At 44.0% G+C, this 14900-nt stretch overlaps 1 protein-coding gene and 1 long non-coding RNA gene across 3 annotated transcripts in view; one reads left to right on the forward strand and one right to left on the reverse strand.

Annotated features, from left to right (window-relative positions):
• Positions 1-732: 732 nt before the first annotated feature.
• Positions 733-12915, reverse strand: bub1 (BUB1 mitotic checkpoint serine/threonine kinase). Its single transcript, XM_076083239.1, has 24 exons — positions 12797-12915; positions 12598-12657; positions 11918-12059; positions 11647-11843; positions 11463-11503; positions 11296-11375; positions 11162-11211; positions 9767-9945; positions 9531-9649; positions 8505-8902; positions 7771-7811; positions 7573-7692; positions 5894-6004; positions 5377-5440; positions 5169-5232; positions 4735-4909; positions 4159-4225; positions 3003-3787; positions 2704-2804; positions 2350-2511; positions 2094-2251; positions 1839-2016; positions 1499-1605; positions 733-1104 (listed from the first exon to the last, which is right to left on the reverse strand). The coding sequence occupies exons 1-24, from the start codon at positions 12817-12819 to the stop codon at positions 906-908; spliced, it is 3621 nt and encodes a 1206-aa protein (XP_075939354.1). The 5' UTR covers positions 12820-12915; the 3' UTR covers positions 733-905.
• A 302-nt stretch (positions 12916-13217) lies between these two features.
• The window catches only part of LOC142941005 (uncharacterized), a 2175-nt gene continuing 492 nt past the window's right edge, over positions 13218-14900 (forward strand). For both annotated transcript variants that reach the window (XR_012951092.1, XR_012951093.1), the window contains exons 1-2: positions 13218-13356; positions 14009-14139. This is a non-coding gene — a long non-coding RNA (uncharacterized LOC142941005). The remainder of the gene's footprint in view (positions 13357-14008; positions 14140-14900) is intronic.

A 14900-nucleotide genomic window follows, 5' to 3' on the forward strand; every position in this document is an offset into this window, starting at 1 on the left:
TCAAGGTTAAAGGACGTCTGGCCGGCAACATGAACAGTTTCTATATTTAAAGTAAAATGTTGCTGATTAAATCCTCCCGTTGTTTCTTATCTTCACACATCTTCACATATGAATGTGAAGATGTTTAGTCGTGTTAAACCCTGATGGGGATCTGGAGGCTCTCGGGTAGAAACATGCTGAGAAGTGGGCGGAGCTACAGGTCTGAACATGTGGAGACATTTAAAGAAAGAGAGGATGAAACTGAGGCTGCACAGTGACACAGACACCCTGATTCTGGATCAGATCTTAGACCAACTACGCACGCACGCGTTTGAGTTTCCTTTTGCAATAGCGGTCATCTTCAAAGTTCTGCCTCCAGACAGGAAATGAGAGAAAAACATGGAGCTCTAAGAGGCAAAAAGTTCGTGATTTATTAAAGATTAGTGCAGCTTTAAAACTAGCATGTGTAGGAAAGAAACAATGTATGTGTGACTTTGGCGCCATCTGGTGGTCGTATCAAGAATTCCACTTTAATTTAGCCAGAAACAATAATGTGAAATAATTGTTAAATCAACTGCTCAGTTTTCAAGTATGAATATAAAATGTGTTAAACACATGATTATTATTATTAAATAAAGAGACACTAAAAATCTATAAAATGAGTGAACCGTAAAATAAAATAAAATTCATAACACGACACCGATTCTGAAAAAAAGAACCCAAAAAAAAAATTAAATAAACTTGTGTATCAGATAACTTTAACTTGTTTTATTAAACATTTTATTATTCTTGCTCTTCACTCAAACAATTTGTAAGCAGATACAAATACATTAAAAAAAAAAAAAGCGACTAAATAATAATTACATGTTTTTATACGAATGAATGAATTCCGATACGAAGATAAAATCTTCCATCTGGCGTTAAAATCATCTGCGCGCTGTTTTCCTGCTCTCCAGCAGCAGAACCATCATGCGGCTCTTCAGCGAGGACAGTTTGTTGCCGTAGTTTTGCCAGAGAGTCGATGCCAGCGTGCAGCGGAGGCTCCGCAGGCTCGGGGGGGAACCGCCGCCCGGCACGTTGAGCAGAGCGCGGAAGAAGTCCTGCCACAAGTCGCTGTGGGGGTTCCTGTGGAGAACGTGGCTTTTATAGAGATAAAACGTAAAGCTGCACGATCCCCGTTATTCATTCCACTTCACTGGGATCTCCAAAAGTTTAAATCAAGAACGTCGTGACGTAGAGACGCCGCATCACGGCTCTGGTAGCGACTGGCTAGTTAGCTAGCTAGCGTGCTAATTCCACCATGCTTTAATGCTAGTTACAGATAATACTAAAAACAGCACCATATGAACTGCTGGGTTTGGTCTACGTCACTTTCAACATGTAGCCTGACTTTGCTGTTTATAAAGTCACCGTGCATTATGGCCGCTACCCATCAGTTAGCTTATGCTAATGGTTAGCACTAAGGCTAATTGCTAAGATGCCAACTATTGTTATGATTATAGTCAGAGTGCAGAATTACCTTCTAAAAACACCGTTGGTCTTCCACACGCCGCCTTCATTGGTGACCCGCATGTACGTCCCGAACAGCATGCAGTAGACGGTCCCCGCTATGCCAAAGTAATCCGTCTACACACACACACACACACGATACAGTGAGACCTTTAAAAGAAAGCGGCCTGAAAAGAGTCTTAATTGCTAATTAATTTCCAGTTTTAAGTCACATTGTGCAAAATAAATCTTACTACTATTTCTGGTAACTTAAAAAAAATGCAAAAAAAAATAAAATAAAAACTTAGAAAACGTAAGCTTTAATAATATTCTGGTCTGATAAGAGGAATAAATGTCCCGCGAGTCCTCACCTGGTAGCTCCAGGGTTTCCCGCTGAGCATCTCCGTACACTGGAAGCCCGACGTCAAACACTTGGCGGTGAAAGCAGTGCCTTCTGGGAAAAGCTCCATGTCGATGCTCTGCCCGAAGTCGGCGAGGACGAGGCCGTGATCCAGGTTCTCTGGCTCAAAGCACTTGTTGTCCAGGAACCTGAGACACAACAGCAGTAACGATGAAGACGAGCCCCGAGGTTTCGATGCTAGAATAACGTGGTTAGTGGCGGTTACCTCTCTCCCAGCAGGAAGTTGTCTGGTTTGATGTCGGCGTGGACGACGTGGACGGCGTGCAGCTGCTCCACCATGTGCAGGATGCAGACGGCGAAGTACATGACGAGCGGCTGAGGCATCACCTTGTCGCTCAGGGTTTTGTAAATGTTCACCGCGTTCTGATTGGACAAAAAAAACAAACAAAAAAAAAAACGAACAATCTGGTCAGAAGACGTCCGTAAAGAAAGATGGCGACCGCGTCTCGGAGCCGACGTACCAGCAGGGTGCCGTGGTTGTGGAGCTCGCCGAGCAGCACGCTGCCGTCGTGGAAGAGGTGAGCGGAGTGGACGCTGCTGAACAGGTGACGGACGTCGGGCCGCAGACGAGCGTCCAGCCGAGTGTGGATGTAAAACTCCCAGCGATTGGCCGGCTTCTGGACCTGAAACCACAGAAGAAGAATTGGGCTCAGATATCATTGATGATCGTTGGTTAGCCGTTAGCGGTGCTGCTAACGTCACTAGCTCTCCTCCTGTTGGTTTAAACACCGATTGGTTGTTTACGATGTAACATTATCAGAGACTAGAACGTTTTTTACGTCAGTAAAACTGACTTTCCAGGTTTACTTTCTCACCTTTAACACCGTCCTCTCGGAGGTCTCGGGGACGGTCGCCTGGTAAACCGTCGCAAAAGCACCTTCACCGAGGACGCAGTCGACTCGCAGAGACGCTTTTCCTGTCGAGAGGAAAACGTTTTCATTTCACACACGTGAAACCTTTTGGTGCGTTTGGAACCAAACCAGGAAATCTGACATTTCAGCGTTTGTTTCTGTGTTTACAGGATTATAAATGAAGCCTCATGTGATCTGAAATATTAAGTTTGATTTAGTCAAAATTTACACAACAAAAAAACAAAAAAACCAGCTGTCCTCACCCATGCGGATGGTGGTCTTGGGGCTGATGTTGGGGACTTTGCACAGCCAGGTGACGCAGCGGGGGTGAGAGGTGAGAGGAGGGTCGAGTGACGACAGCAGACCAGAGATCAGCTCATCGTCCCAGGGGTCCGGCACCAGCCGCGCCGCGGCCGGCTCTCCTCCTGCTGCTGCGTTCATGGACACGTCGGCGGCGAGCGGCTTCACCCCTCTGACGTCTGGACTCATGAGTTCATCCTCGGCGCTGAACTGCTGCTGCACCGGGCTCATGGGCACGTCGGCACAGAGCTGCTGTGGACTCACGGGGACGTCCACATGCGTCCTGTTGCGCTGCCGTGGACTCATGAAGGCGTCCAGGTCCGGCTCGACCCGCAGCTCGGGGCTCCTGAAGACCAGCCAGTCCGGTTGGACGGCACACTCCGGAGTCATGGGGACATCGGCGACCGGTCTCTGGACCCGCTCCGGGCTGGCGGGTTTGTCCAGGTCCTCCATGATGGTGAACGCTTCTCTTTGGGGTCCGACTGAAGCGTCCGGTTCGGGGCCCGTGTACACGTCCCAGCCGGCGGCGGTCCCGTGGACGGAGGCGTCGGTGGGACACAGGGTCTGGTCCCTGAAGGACAGCGCGGCGGGAGGCGGGGGCTGCACCATGGTGATGGAGGAGGAGGTCAGGCAGTGCGGGGCCGAGGCGAGGCCTTCGCCCACGATGGTGCCGTGTGCAGCAGCGGAGGAGGAAGGAAGCCGCTGACCCAAGGCCGTGTCGTTGGACGGACTCTGCTCCATGATGGGGCTGAACACATGACGTCATCATTAAACATCTCGTCCATCACATGTCACAGAGATATTAAAACATACAACATGAAACACAGACTCACACTTTTCTTATACATTTCTCATATTCTTAATGTGTGTATTTAAAGTCTGTTATTAGTCATGTCTTCTTTTTAAGAACCGGAGGTATTCCTTTTCTTCCTTGGATTAACTCGATCACATCTCTCCGTACGCTGCGTGTCCTCTATGACTAAAGAACCTCAGTCTAACATTTAAACAGTTGGGATCAGGTACATTTCATTATTTCTCCCTTCAGAATGAAATGGTTGTTAAGAAGTAGCGCCTCTAGAAACCTCTGAAGTGAGCCTGAAACAGCGACAGACTGGTTACCTGAGTTTCTTCGTCTGTCGTCTGATGAAAGCCTCGTCCTCAGCGTCTCCACCATCACAGTCGTTCTCTGAAGAACAGAAAGATGATATCTGAATGAGACCATGTGCAGCAGGACGGCTGGAGCCTGAACAAAGACATTTATACTCAGCGTGCTGCATTGTTCTGAAACACCAGAGAACAAACAAACTGAGCTGTGAGGAATCAAAGACTAAACACCATCGAGCTGCACTGCAGAGAGGAGGCATCATCATCATCATCATCATCATCATCTGTAATCTCACGAACTACTTTATTACCGTTAGACAAACTAGTCACCCATTCTATTTATTATGAAGAAACAAAGGTTGAATATCCTGTAAAATATTTGATTTGGCTCCTAAATATTTAAGACTTCCTGTTTCTAAAGCATCTAAAAACTAATTTGTGTTCTTTGTAAAATCCGTGTAAAAAGTATTTTTATCAGTGAACACAGGTGGAGAGTGTGTGTGTGTGTGTGTGTGTGTGTGTGTTACCCCCGTCCTCCTCGTAGAAGGTGAACGGTGTGTGTGTGTGTGTGTGTGTGTGTGCGTGTGTTACCTCGGTCCTCCTCGTAGAAGGTGAACGGCGTCTTGTGTGTGAACGGTGTGGAGACGAACTGAGCCAACATGGCGAAGTCGGAGGTGCTGTTGGGACACGCAGCCAGAGAGTTGAGGGAGTTGTATCGAGCTCCCCACATGGTGCTCTCGTCTGGGGTCAGCTCGGCAGCAGTCTCCTGCTCAGCGAGGACATTTAAAAACATTTAAAAAGAACACATGACGTCCGCCGAGGACACGCGGTCTCACTTTACCGCATCGAATATCGTTACATCTAAAGCTTCAAAAGTCTGTTTTATGACGTCATCGCCCTAAAAAATGAATAAATAAATCCTCGTATTTCGTGAGATAAACCTACTAACATTAGCGTATTGATACCAGCTTTAAACACCATGAAGACAAGAATCAGCGTCTTCGTAAAGTGTCCTTCTTACTCACATTGGGTTTGTTCGGCGCTGGGATCTGTGCCAGAGCTCTGATTGGTTTAGACGGAGCAGCAGCACTGAGCAGCACGAGAGACGGACAAAAGAACAGGAACAGCAGTCACGTCAACGCCCATCGACTTATTTCATCATCGAATAGACAACAATCTAAACCATGAAGCCGAAGCTAACGCCTGACGTGGATGTATTTATACGTTATTTACCTGCCGTTCTCTTTGTCCATCTCGTCCTGGAAGACGGTGAACGGAGCCGTCGAGGACGAGACGCCTGCGTCCAAAAACCAGACAGAAAAACGAAGATAAAAGTTAAAAAGGAAGCGTGACGATTATCAGAATCCAATAGAATAAAAATATTCATTCATTGATAGAAATCAGCAGCAGCATGAACACCGAGTCTGCCACCACGTACAGCGTGTCAATACTTTTCACTCGACGTCTCTCGGGACGGGAATCGAGAAGCGGTTCCGAATCGTCCGATCAGTTTGTAATTCATTTTAATACTCATGAGACAAACATTCTGCATCGTGTTCACACGGCTGTAGGAATGACTCGTAATCAATTAGCATCTTGATTGATCAATGAGTTGATTAATGAATATTGCTTTTTATGTATTTTCATACAAACCTCTCGGTGAATGAGACTTTAAGTCACTCGGCTGTGGAAACGCTCCGACTCTCTTAAATAAAACCTGAACATAAACGTCCGTTTGCGGCACATTTACCGGTTCCTGGGTAGCGGGAATCGAACCCCCGCTCAGCGGCGCGGAGCAGCGACGTGTTGCTGAGCGGATCCTGGAGCAGCGTCGGGGCCTGGAACATGTCCATGATCACATCTGGGTCACACAGAAACACATCGAAGGAATCATCATATTCACGTTTATCACCAAGACTACATTTTACAGATGACATGTGAACACATCATGATAACGTTATAATGTACCTTCAGTCAGTACTCATGTTCACTGAGCAGAGCCTGAAGGCATCATCATGTACCTGAAGTGAACCTCCTGTTGGTTAACGTTAAAACTTTATTTACACTCTGATAGTTAACGTTAAAACTAGTGCTGGGCAACGATTTAAATATTTAATCGCATGGATTTTGTGCGATTAATCTCATTGTTATGGCAAAGTTCAATAATGAATTCAAAAGTAGTGTATTGCGCACTTTTATTTAAAAGTACTGCTATATGAACTAAAGGGCAATAACATTTGGTTCACGAGATGCAGGTAGCATGTTTTATACTTAATGTGAATATAATTCATACTTTGTTGGCATCTTATTCTGAAAACCGGATGTTCGTCTGAATAAACCGGATGTTGTCTCACGTTTATGTTTCCGCTAACTTTCAAAGTCCTTCGCTCGCTCCCGATCTGTGCCGTTTAAATGCGTTTACGGTGAATTTCAGCATATAGGTGCACTAACATGACTGACTATAGGATGTTTGCTGGCTTTTATCCCACTGTTCATGTCATCCTCTTGTTGTTATGTATATGTATTGTCTCTTGTCTTTCAATAAAAAAAAAAGAAAAAAAAAGAATTATAATAATAAATTTTAAAAATGCATTATGCGCGATAAAATAATTGTTGGCGTTAATTAATGAATGCGTTAACTTGCCCAGCACTAGTTAAAACTTTACTTACACTGTGATGGTTAACGATTAAACTTTATTTACACTGTGATGGTTAACGTTAAAACTTTACTTACACTGTGATGGTTAACGATTAAACTTTATTTACACTGTGATGGTTAACGTTAAAACTTTACTTACACTGTGATGGTTAACGATTAAACTTTATTTACACTGTGATGGTTAACGTTAAAACTTTACTTACACTGTGATGGTTAACGATTAAACTTTATTTACACTGTGATGGTTAACGTTAAAACTTTACTTACACTGTGATGGTTAACGATTAAACTTTATTTACACTGTGATGGTTAACGTTAAAACTTTACTTACACTGTGATGGTTAACGATTAAACTTTATTTACACTGTGATGGTTAACGATTAAACTTTATTTACACTGTGATGGTTAACAATTAAACTTTATTTACACTGTGATGGTTAACAATTAAACTTTATTTACACTGTGATGGTTAACGATTAAACTTTATTTACACTGTCATGGTTAACGATTAAACTTTATTTACATTGTGATGGTTAACGATTAAACTTTATTTACACTGTGATGGTTAACGATTAAACTTTATTTACACTGTGATGGTTAACAATTAAACTTTATTTACACTGTGATGGTTAACAATTAAACTTTATTTACACTGTGATGGTTAACGATTAAACTTTATTTACACTGTGATGGTTAACGACAGACTGTGAGGAGGATCAGTACAGATCATGGATCCACTACGGTCCCTTACATCACTATAAAACACTCACCCAGAGCTTCCCGGGTGTTGACGGTGGGTGACGGCAGCACCCTGGACGGTGTGGCCTGAACGAAGCCCAGTGAGTTGTTGGGAGTGATGTGAGACAGGTTGGCTGTTCCGCCCTGCGACACTGAGACAAAAGAGAAGGTTTGAAAACAGACCGATAGAGGAGGAGGAGGACGTTCTCCTGAACCACTGGTGGACTCACTGTTCAGCTTCTCCTCAGGCTCCGCTGGCTGGAAGACGTCCCTGAGAGGGAGAAAGGAATTTAAGAAAGAAATTTAGAATAGAAGAAATCAATCTTTTACACATTCATACAAATATTATCAACATACAGTTTTTTAGCCACCGTTATAAAAAGGGTTTAATAATTCACCAATGATTACTTTAGTCCTGAAGAAAAGGGCAGAAACACGATAACACGATAATGTCGAGAGTTTCTCCACAAAGAATCACACAAAAGCACCACTTTAAATCTTGTGTTTACCAGAGATGTGCTGGCAACAGGAAGTGACCATATTCAGACTGAGGAGGAGTGATGTAGAGACCTGTCAATCACTGTGTAGCCCCGCCCTAAAGCATCCCCTGCTTTATGGTCTGTTTGACTCTAAATGGACCATAATGTACTAAATGAACATCATGCTGTATTGAAGAAGACTTGAAACTAGAGATTGAGACCATAAACTCATGTTTACAATGTTTACTGAGGTAATAAATCAAGAGAGAAGTAGAGTCATTTTCTCATAGACTTCTATACAACCAGAGGAGTCGCCCCCTGGTGGACACTAGAGAGAATGCAGGTTTTAAGACACTTCCGCATCGGCTTCACTCGGCAGAATCAGAGGTTGTCTCCTGGTAAGAATAATAAACCCAGTTACAATAACTGACTTCCTGTTGGTTCAGAGCACCAGCATGCAGCTGTCCAGTTTAGAAGCTACTCACAGGTGTACATCGTTGAGCTCCTGTGGGTGAACCAGATCGTCCCGACAGAGACCGCCAGTCTGCTGGACCGACCGAGACTCAACCATCCAGGTCTGAACAGAAGATGCCTGGTCCGTGGACACAGACGTCGGTGCAGATGGTTGTAAATGAACGCTCCTGTCAGCCAGGTGAGGGGCATGATGGGAAACCACCGAGCTCACAGCGCCAGCGGCTCCTGAGTCGAGCTGCCGTCGAGGCGGCGCGGCTCCGGCAGAGGCCTCTTGGACGAAGGTCGACTCGTCGTGTAATCTCAAGCCCAGAGAGCGCCTGTTGGTCGGGCGGTTTGAGGGTTCAGGACGCCCAGAGGGCTGCTGGGTAGGATCAGGGTTCACACTGGTGGCTGTTTCTATTAGAGACAGCTGCAGCAAAGGAAACAAAGGTCGGTGTTTCATGTACGTCAGATTTTAGGTCTCTGGCTGACTTGAGGGGATAGTTTGGATTTTTTTAAGCGAGGTTGTTGGAGGTTTCTCCACAGCACCAGACTCTATTCATAAAAACAGATTCTACCTCTCAGGACACAGGAGCTGTTGGTCTACTGATGCCTCCATCTGTTAGTGAGTTTGTGTGACTTTTAGTGAATCTGAATAAAACTTTTAAAACACTAAAGTGACACAACAACACAGTAACAGATGGAGGCAGCAGTAGAGCAGCAGCTCCTGTGTCCTGAGAGGTAGAATCAGTGTTTCAGTGAATGGAGTCTGTGTCTTTGTAGAGATCACATGTTCTCCTGTCTGGTTCTATAAACTCATCTCCTGTAGTAGAACCCTGACTGTGGAGAAGAACCTCATACAAACACACTACTGTTCCTTTAACTCAGACATATCCGAGTGTCCCATCTGCACTTATGATTTGGACCCGAGTCAGAGGTCAGAAACTCAGAAGTACGATGACTCTGATACGACATGAACGCATAACTTAAAGTCTTTTATCTTCAGATGAAGCGCTCATCAACAACACGAATAAGAACCAAACATGCTTCAGTCTCACCCTCTGCAGTGACGGCTCGCTGGTTAAACCTCCACACGCCTCCGGGTCAAGGTTCGCTTTCTCCAAAGTACTTTTAATGCTCAGGATGCCTTCTTCCTGCTTCATAATCATCGTCTCCACTGGAAACAGAACAGAGTTCATTTAGCAGTATGTGAAATTTGTTTTTAATCTTAAATGACATCACAGCAGGTTTACTTCTTTCCCACTGCAGTTTAATTCATAAAGCATCAGCTTACTCATCTCTCGCCTGTCCATCGCCTGCTTCTCCTTCAGCTTCTGGAAGTATTTTGCCGCTCGGACTTCCTCAAAGCAGAGCTCAGATCCCTCACACACGAGCGCCTCCTTCGTGTACGCCGACACGGTGTGAACACCGGAGCTCGAGGGAATCGTCCCCGAAGTCTCAGAGCGAGAGACTCTGAGGAGGAGGACACACGTCAGATGGTATCAGTTTCATAGTTCGGCTGGACACGTATTTATGCAGCACGTCACACAGTCCGCATGCTGTGCCTCTGACAATCAGGAGAAGCACCCTCTGAAGGAAAGTCACCACCTCTTTGAGTGGATGTCTAATCAGCGGTGAATGACTCCTCAGTGACTACATGTACCAGGATGCACGGCTGCATTTGTTCGGCTGTATTGACCTTTTATCTGAACACGTAATCTAACTTCAGTTGTAGAGCGTAAGTGTGATAACTTTGCTCAGCGTCACCAACTTTATCGTCCTTTGTGCGACAATTTTTTTAAACTTTAATCCTCTGAACCCTTAAAACCAACCGGCAGGATGGAAAAGCATGTTTTCTTTTAAACAATCCGCAAAACTTCACCGTTCAGCCAGAGGCTGTAAAAACGGTCATTATCGTCAGAGTTTCATCTATCCGACGGTCCTTGAACACATCGTGTGTGACGCACGGTTCCGAAACGAAGCTTTCAATTATTATATTCAATCAACAACATTTTATTCTTCATGTTCTCATTATAAACGTCTCCTCTAATAAAGAGTTCACTTTAACTAGATTGTGTAAAAACATTAAAGTGTGAAACTATGACGTCATGATTGATTCATCTGAGACCAACAGTCATGTGACTACAAGGAGGAGACACTCTGACTGAACTACAGGAAGTGAACACAGAGAGGAGAGGAGAGAAGAAGAGAGAGAGGGGAGAAGAGAGGAGGAGAGAGAGAGAGAGAGGGGAGAGGAGAGGAGAAGAGAGAGAGGGGAGGAGAGAGAGGGGAGGAGAGAGAGGAGGAGAGAGAGGAGGAGAGAGAGGAGGAGAGAGAGGAGGAGAAGAGAAGAGAGAGTAGAGGAGAAGAGAAGAGAGAGAGGGGGGAGAGAGGAGAGGAGAAGAGGAGAGAGGAGAGGCTGAAACATGTGAATAGTTTTATAACGTGTAGAGCCTCCATCTGCATGTTTAACTGTGAAAAATTAGAAATAATGATAATAAATGAAATGAGAAACAGGTATTTGCTGATAGAGAGCAGACAGACAGTTGAACTCTCTTTGGTAGAATAAATCCCTGTTTTCATGTGTTTTAGTGTCATCTGAAGACTGACTCTCTAGCTTCAGTGTTTAGTGTTTCAGAGACACGAACACCTGCAGAACTTTACACACAAACCATGAAAGGTGACTCACGTTATGACGGTTCTATACGTCGGTGGGTTAGCGGGACAGTCCACAGAGTCCTGTAACAGAGGACGAGGATTATCGATGGATCTGAACATCGTATTGATATTAAACGATCAACACTGACAACCAAAGACACTCGCCTTGTTTGCAGCTGCCGGCTCTCTGTGAGAGGACATCTGATTGGTTAAGAGGGAGTTCTGCAACGGGTTTTGACTCCCAGCTTTTAAGAAACAAATATATTGAATAAATATCTATATATTAAACATAAATATCAACAGACTGAGAAGGACATGGATGAGACGCTTACCGGATACTGGTGTCTGGCTTCTGGTTCTGGTCTGAAACTGCCTGCAGATCAGATTTAGATTTACTTTTCAGCACATTGAAGTTATTGTTGAGCATGTTAGTGACTGTATGAGACACTCAAACCACTATGGAACTCCTGGTAGAGAGAGCGGCCAACATAAACACAGTAATGTATTTATCGTTACCCGTGTTCACTGAGGACGGTGCCGGCTGGCTGGGCTCGGTTCTCCGTGGCCTTCTGGTACACGGCCTCGGCCTGGTCGTTCATCCCCCTCCGTTCACACTGCTGAGCCCAGGCCACGTAGAAGGCAGCGGTCGTGGTGCCGACACCTTTACTGAACACGTGAGTGTACAGAGCGACGGGGTCCGAGTAATAACTCGCCTGTGATGCAGAGACGCAGTGATGAGCCGCTCATGTGAGGCCTTTAGTCTGGACAACATCTCAGTGACACTTACACATCTGATGCAGTGGTTCACGTATCTGATGTCGTTGGCGTATTGCTCGACGTTCAGAAACCTCTGAACCAGAGTGTCGAACACCAGCGACATCCCGCTGCCTCCATCTGCTGGTGATCTCTGCTCCAGGTACTCCACGAACCTGGGAATAGAGCGGCAAGAGAGGTGTGCAGTCACGTACCTTATTCACCTGATTGCACATAAATAGGTGGGAAGATCATACGGGGATGACAGTTTGCTTAAACATCAAGCTATATTCTTAAAAGGAAAATAAGGAAAGAGCACCATGAAGTCACCATTCCACCTGAGACTCCACCTCCAGGTACATGAGACTGTAACGAGCTCTGAAAGTAAACTGTGCATCTTGTGAACATCTTCAATTAAAGAATATCGCAGGTAAACAAACTGTAGGACACACAGACTTTAATATCTACTCTTGTTAGAACATTCAACCTCAGACAAGAAAAACAACAGAGTAAAGAAATATAAAAAATGCATATTATATACACAATAAAATAGAATGATATTAAATTAACTAACTAAAAAAATGAAGTAAAGGTACCTCAAACTTGTACTTTTCCTCAACTGATATTTGTTTCCTCCACAAACAACGTTCCCAACGTTTCCCAACAAACACCAGAGCTAGCTAGCTAATGCTAATGCTAACCGGTTCTACTCACTTGTCCCACGGGTCCAGAGGGTCGTCTCCCGTGTACGAGCCCAGTCTGCTCTCGAAGTGTCTGAAATAATACACACAATTAAAGGAGAGCAGAAACAACGAGGAACGGTTGTGTTAGTTCGTAAATAAGTTACAATTCGACGATAGCAACAAAGCTAACCTAGCTAGCATGAAGCTAACACCGGATAGCGCTGACTTACTGTAAATAAGAGGGAATATCCATTATGTATTTAAATAAAGTCCTTTTGTTGTGTTGTGTTCGACATCTATCGGGTCGATTGTTTCACGGATCAGTTCCGCTCATCGTTTAGGTTCGTTTCTCTCGCGCTGACGGTGCCACTAACGGTACATTTTAAATTCCGCGCTCAGCCAATAGCAACACGAGGATTTGACGGTGATTCTAAAATCACGCCCCCCAAAGTGTGACGTGTTTCCGGTGCAAAAAATACTCAAATAAAAATAAATAAAATAAAATAAATAAAAATGTAACAACCTTTTTTTGTAGTGTTTTATATCAAGACAAATAAAAAAATGTGACATAATGATGTTTTGCAATTTATTTTCACGTAACACAATATTTTTGTCCGCGTCCGTGTCACGTGGACGTTGAATCAGCTGATCAAAACACGGAAGTGGATGACACGTGAAGGAGGTGAAGAGCTGCTCTGAACGTCTTCTTCTTTAGGATTTATGAATCGTTATCCGGTTGTTTTAACGTTTCGACGTTACGGTGGAGTCTGAAAGTGGTCGTGTTTCATCTGTGAGTCATTAACGGTTTTCTGAGTTGGTTTTTAATGTGATCCGGTGGTTTTGCGGTCATTTTTTACGTTATATTTTCTATTTTAGAGTACTTTAGCTACCATATGAGATGTAAAACATCATAAAGAGACATACGTTTATCGTAAACATATATTTAAACTGTGGTGGAAGAAGTACTCAGGTATTTTACTTCAGTAAAAGTACTAATATGCTACCACAGTGTACAAATACTCTGTTATGAATAAAAGTCCTGCATTCAAAGCATCAGCATCAAAATATAGTTAAAGTACTTATTATGCAGAATGGCACATTTCAGAATATATATTATATTACCGTATTATAATTATTGATGTATTACTGTTGCAGCTCATTTTATTTACATTGAAATGTATTTTACTTTATATTCTGCTCTTATATTAAAGTCAATAATAAGACATAAAGGACTTATGTGACACGGGACACACTGATAAGATATGAGCTTGAGAACAGATTTTAAATATAAGTTTGTTTACCAACACGTTGGCATTTTAGTGCATAGTTGGACTAGTTCTCCGTCCACATGAAGCAGCTGTAGAAGTAAACGTATGGCTTCATAACGTCCTTGTCTTTGTCCTCTCCCTCCTCTCCTCGTCGTGCTGGACTTGCCCCCCCAGTTGGCTGCAGCAGCTGCTGCTGATGGAGAAGGTGTTTCGCTGTCCGGCCCGTCATGGCTACGCTGTGGAGGTGTCTCCGTTCATCCCCAACAGACTGGCCTGCGCCGCCTCCCAGTACTACGGCATCGCTGGTGAGTGTGCTGCTGTTACGACCTGTTCAGACACTCCGTGGGACACACACATGTGGGACATCAGAGACAAGATGGGGACAAATTAAAGTCACATCTGGATAAATGACACACACATACAGCACGGTTTCATAATCCAACATCTGCTTATCAGATCTGAATCTAATTAAATCTAGTTAGACTCCATTTAGATCACCTTTTGTTGGTCACTGAAACGCCTCCTTCATGTTCACAGCCGACTGGTTTCTACTGGTTTTAAGATACTGGTTCTGCCTCTGCATGGCTCTTTATGTTGATAAGCTGGAAATGAGGACCTGATGTGCAGAAACGTTTCACTGTGAAGCTCTGAGGAGTGTAAGAAAATATGGTTACTCTCGAGTGTGTCAGTGTTTCTCTCGTGTTATGATGCAGGAGTTATGGGTCAACGTATTACAACACTGTAACGGAGGCGACATATTGATGTTTTTAAATCTAATTTTAGAAAAACTGTCTTCGTAGAAAGAACTCATCAAGATATGCATTAAGTTACGTTTTTCATGCAACCAGGACTGTGAGATCTGCATTTGCGTTCATCACAGTCGCTGTAACATCCGACATCAAAGCGCCACTTTCTGAGCAGCCGTCTTCCACCAATCTCTGCATCTTAACTATTAATAATCAATCGTGCTTTTGAGAGATGATACAGTGTCACAAAACACAACAATGTTCTACTTAAGTGTGTCAATATTTGTGATACTGTTTTGGTTTTAGTTAATAGTTTACAT

This window comes from Anarhichas minor, unplaced genomic scaffold, assembly GCF_050575085.1.
Source record: "Anarhichas minor isolate MPS153535 unplaced genomic scaffold, ASM5057508v1 ptg000124l, whole genome shotgun sequence".
NCBI classification, from domain to species: domain Eukaryota; kingdom Metazoa; phylum Chordata; class Actinopteri; order Perciformes; family Anarhichadidae; genus Anarhichas; species Anarhichas minor.